We start from the raw sequence: 5329 nt of genomic DNA, 5'->3' as shown, positions 1-5329 counted from the left end.
CAGCTCTGAGAGAACTGGTGACTGACCCGGGGTGACCTGCCAGGCTGTGTGTGGGGGAGGAGTGGGGAATCAAGCCCGGTTCTCCAGATTAGAGTCCGCCACTCTTAACCACCACACCAAACTGGCTCTTTGTTTGGCCCCCTCAGGGCAACCCAGAAAGAGAGAAAGAAAGGAAGAAGGTGGCTGGCAACATAAGAGAAGGAAAAGATCTAGACAGACGGTATAGGTATATATAAAGATTGAAAAGGAAAAGGGGAAACCATTTTGCAGAGCTAAGTTAAAGAAAGGACTCCACATCTGGAAGGCTGAGGTCTACTAGCACAGTCCCATACACTGTGGCACCCAATCATATAACAAGGGCCCTACTGGATCAGGCCAGTCATTTGTCTAGTCCAACATCCTGTTTCACACAGCAGAAAACCAGTTGCCCTGGAAGGTCAAACAAACAAGGCATAGAAGCCAAGGCTTTCTCCTGATGTTGCCTTCTAGCGCAGGTAGGCTTGCCAAGTCCCCCCGGGTGGCGAGGAAACCCCCGCCCCAGAGGTCCGTTCCCCGCCACCGGCTGATTGGGCCCCGGGGGGAGCCCCACCCCGACGTGCGCATCACATGAAAGTGATGCGACCACGCCGGGCACGCTGGGGCCACGGTCATGCTGGGGCCACGGTCATCCGAGGGAAAACTGCTCCAGACGTCAGCCGGGAGCCCCCCGCTGCAGCGCAACACCCGACTTGGCAACCCTACGCAGGGATTCGGATATATACTGTCTCTGAATGTGAAGGCTCCCTTTAGTCACTTTGGGTAGCAGTTTTTAAGCAATAAAAAAAAAATCACAAGGAAGGAAGCTTCACTGAAACCACCAAACCAGGTGTCATGATCTGGGCTGTGCCACCAGAGGCCTATACTAGGCCCAGGGAGCCTGGCGAGCAGTAGGTGAGGCTGGGCCTACAACTCCCAGAAGCCCCTGAAAGGTTCTGGAGTCAAAAATGACCAATAGGAAAAGAGGAGGGCTTAGAATAAAAGATCTGGAGCACCAGGAAAAGCTGTTGTTCTTCCCAGGAGCCAGAGCCAGAAGGGACTGAGGCTGCTGTGGAGAAGATACCCTCCTCCTGAGGGAAGAGTGAGTAGTCTAGTGCCACTTGGAATAGTGACCTAGGGACAGTGTATATTTAGACACATTAGGACATTTGATTTCTTTTCTTTTCACCCACTTACTGTTATTATTCTGCACCTTGTTGTTTGACCTCCTATAAAATAAACTATTTTCATTGTAGACTGTGCCTGGTCCTCACGCCTATTATTCGGCCAAAATGGAAGTCTGAAGGTCTTGGGAAGGTGCTCTGGGCCTTCTCAAGGGAACCTAAATCCAGAGTGGTGGCAGCGTCAGGTGACACCCCACCTGAGTCATGACACCAGGGCTTGTGACCCACCAGCCAATAAGAATTCACTGTTTGCTGGTGAGTCACGACTCTTGGTTTGGTGGTTCCTTACCTGTGATTTTTTTAATAGATTCCTTGGAATACCAGCAGTCGGGAGACAGGGGCAGACTTTATTCAGTCACTTCTCTGAATATCCTCCCGGCCCCCAGTAGGGGTCAGTCACCAGAGGTCGCCATGACTTCCAGGCATATACACACACACGAAAAAAATTACAAAAAAGAATTTACGGTTCAAAGTGGCTTTGCCAAACACAGTTTGGCACAGTATCTATACAAGCAAGGTCAGTGACAGCAGCTGCTCTGCCTCTGGTGGCTCTTGCATAATGGCGATAGGAGTGAATAAGGACTCTTTTTGTAGCAGGAACTCCTTTGCATATTAGACGACACACCCCTAATGTAGCCAATCCTCCAAGAGCTTACAGAGCTCTTCTTACAGGGGCTACTGTAAGCTCTTGGAGGATTGGCTACCTTAGGGGTGTGTCGCCTAATTTGCAGAGGAGTTCCTGCTACAAAAAGAGCGTTTCAGGTGAGCAGATCAGCAGAGCAGACCAACACCTCTGAACAACAACGGTACGCCTTTTACACATGTGGCTAGCTTGTTTTGGAAACTCTGGTTTGCACAAGCCACGGTTTGGTGAGGCATTGGGACTGAACCATTTTGCACATCACTTCTGTCTACTTTGTAACCTAATAGCATGAGCGCACAGGAGCAGAGCTCTGGCAGTAAGGAACCCAGGGGGCGGGCACATGCAACAAGCCACACCCCCTGCTCCCAGCAGCCCTCAGTCAGAGCAGGAAGCAGCCAGGTAAGTTGCAGAGCCCTCCCCTGCCCCCCAGTCCAAAACAGTCCAGTGGCACCTTTAAGACCAAGTTTTATTCAGGTACAAGCTCTCCCTCCTCCGTGAGGACAGATCTGCACGTCCCCCCCCCCAATAGCTAGCAATCCAAAACAGTCCAGTGGAGCCTGAGCAGTGGGTGTTGCCTTCTAACACACTTCTGGTGATGTCAGGGGGTGTGGCTTATGCAAATAAGGTATGCTAATGAGTTGTGCTAATGAGCTCCTGCACCTCTTTTTCTACGCAATGACCCCTGCCTAATAGCCAAACAAAAAAAGCACACACTTACCCCTGGAGTATCATTCAGGAAAATCCTCAGGTCTTTGAAATTGCTGGTCACCAGGCTCTTCGCTCCCTTAACTTGATTTGTAAGGTGCTGGTTAGCAGCGTAAGCAATAAGTACTCCAATACTGTTGGGAAGGGGAAGAAGATTTTTACCTTCCTTACGCAAGGATACCTTGATCAGATTTCAGATCAGAACAAAATTATCAACATCCACACAAATGACAGGCTCTGGTGCCGAATTTGAAAGATACAGTTCATTTCTAACCATCAGGTGGTGCTGTAGAACCAGACAGAAGGTGTTTTAGGTCTGTGTTAATTATTTACACTCTTGAGCGATGCCAGAGAGTAGTTTTAGCTTAAAATTTTCAAAAATACTTAACCTAAACGGCAGATTCAAGGCATGCACAGACTAACTCCCTTGATTTGCGATTACCATTTCACAGAGGGGGAAAGATATGTTTTTAAAGGGCATGCCTTTTCTCCTTTAAAAGGCTAACAGCAGAGCAAAGGAGCCAGTTTCAAAAAGCAAAACCAAGTAGAAGTCGAAGGGTTAAGCATTCTCTTTTCCCTGTACAATTCACAGGCAAACTGAGGCTGCAGGAGCCTGAAATTTTCATGTTAGAACTGCAAGGAGATGTGTACGCTTCTGCTAATCCATTCCAGCAGTCAGAGAACAAATAAGACAACTGAGAAGATGAGAGACTGCTCTTATCAGTAGCCTTCTAGTCAGGCCAATTGTTGATCTAGCTCAATATCGTTTGCTCTGTCTGGTAAGCAGCTTGCGGGGCTCAATACGACCTGACACTCCTCGGCAAAACCGGGATGAACTATTCACAAATCTGGTTCAACATTCACACAGCCAGATTTATCCAACGTGCTTGTCAAAAGTTTTCTCCTCCCAGGATACAGTGGATTAGAACGGGGACATGCACGGAACCATTAATTCGGCCTCACATCCACACATAACAAACAGTTGTTTTGTACCTCACAACAAAATTAGTGGGCTACATGAAATTCTTTTTTTATTTTTTTTATTTTTTTGTATTTTGGGTGTGGGTGTGACTGTGTGTGTGTGAGAGCACCGGGAAGTCATGGCAACCTAGGGTTGCCAAATCTGGATCGTCCGGGAGCAGGGGGCTCCCGGACGATCCTGGGTGTGTGCGCGCGTGCGTAGCGCACGCGCGCAGCGTGCACATCACCCGGAAGTGACGTCGCACGCTGGGGGCGGGGCCACTCTTTGTTTTCCCCTCAAATCGTGTGGCCCCGCCCCCAGCGTGCGAGGTCACTTCCGGGTGACGCACACGCGGGGGTGGGGTTTCCCCCGGGCTCGATTCCGGCGCGCCGGGAATCGGGGCTCCGAAACGGGGGATTCCCCGCCCCCCGGCAGCATTTGGCAGCCCTATGGCAACCTCTGGTGACTGACCCCTACTGAAGCCACACCCACTGAGAAAGCCCAAGTGAGGGGTAATTTCTTTAAAACACTGGGAAAGAGCAGTGAGGGGAACTAAAACTAACACTGTAGAAGCAGGAGTTGCTGAAACGACATTATTTTAATCTGCACAGCCAATCAGATCCACGGAGGCCAACGAGAAGTCCTCCTGGGCACGAGCCCCACCCACTCTGACAGGAAAGGTGTTTGTGGTTGTCATGGCACCCGTGGGCATTGAGGTGGGGGGGAACCCCTGTTTTATGAGTACAAATGGGTTTTAAAAGATGGACTGGGAATAACCCGCAAATGCCGCTCAGCAATGTATTTGCTGAATCCTGTGTCAAGCTCGGGCCTTGCTTGTCATAGAAGCTTGACATCCTGTAGATTAGGAAGCCCCCAAGGAACCTGTGCCCAAGGGTTAACAAACACCTCCCTGCTACAAGACTGGCTCTTGCCTTCCAGTAGAGCAAGAGCCTTCAAGTGTGCTGTTCCAGCAAATCTCCTCTGGAAAGCCAAGGGACAGTCCCTGACATCCAAAGGGTGCCAATGATTTCAAATGTGGCTTTGTCAAGCCAGATGCCTGGTAAAAAAACAAAAACAAAAACCCCTCTCTGTTTTTGGCTGCTTCTGCAAAGAGAAATTTCACAATGGGCTGACAGAGGAAAAGTGAAAAATGTATTTCCAATTCACGTAGCTAGAATTACAGTAGCGGCATTTGTTCTTTGGAGGACATTGTTCCGTAGGTTGTCAGCTTACAGTACAAAAAGCCAGAAAACTCAATGTACCAGGAAAGTACTTTGGGGGGAAAAACTTCAAAATGAGAAAATAGCAAGGTGAAACTCTGACAAGTAGAAAGAGGCTTTCTCTCAAAGGCTGGAACACAAAACGGTCGCCCTAGTGAATCCATTTGTGAAGACTGTTAAAAGCCGAGCTCTCCTTCATAAGAGTTGAAAAACAGAAAATAAAACTGTCAACTCTTTATTAAAGAAAGAGACTGCAACCAGATACTTCGGTTACCTGAAATTTGGAGAGTCTCCTATTTCAACGCAGAAGTCAATTTTTGGGGTTGCTTTTCCGTGGGGTTATGTTCAGTCACAAGATACTATGGAATTATGTATTTTCTTATAAATTCATAAATGTGCTGCAACTTGTGCCATTGGAAGTGCACGGTCCTGAAAGAAATCTATGCTTCAAACCCTGCTTCTCCTCACACCGCCTTCCCACCTGGGGGGTGCCGCAGTAACTCGTGCGCATGCGCGCAAACTTCCTCCGCCTGGGAACTTCCCTAGCCCCTCCGCTCTACCTAACGTGGGGGGGGGGCTTGGACTCCCAATTATGTGTCAG

The 5329-nt window shown here is 49.0% G+C and overlaps 1 protein-coding gene across 2 annotated transcripts in view; it reads right to left on the bottom strand.

Moving 5' to 3' along the window:
* Positions 1–5329, bottom strand: part of PROM1 (prominin 1) — a 139224-nt gene that overhangs the window by 88154 nt on the left and 45741 nt on the right. For both annotated transcript variants that reach the window (XM_015422650.1, XM_015422651.1), the window contains exon 5: positions 2561–2681. In XM_015422650.1, the coding sequence (XP_015278136.1) occupies positions 2561–2681 (121 nt within the window). The remainder of the gene's footprint in view (positions 1–2560; positions 2682–5329) is intronic.

The sequence above is a fragment of the Gekko japonicus genome, unplaced genomic scaffold, assembly GCF_001447785.1.
Source record: "Gekko japonicus isolate JY-2015 unplaced genomic scaffold, Gekko_japonicus_V1.1 scaffold2065, whole genome shotgun sequence".
Lineage (NCBI taxonomy): Eukaryota > Metazoa > Chordata > Lepidosauria > Squamata > Gekkonidae > Gekko > Gekko japonicus.
The sequence above is the reverse complement of the archived record's forward strand: the minus strand, read 5'-3'. Positions and strand labels throughout refer to the sequence as shown.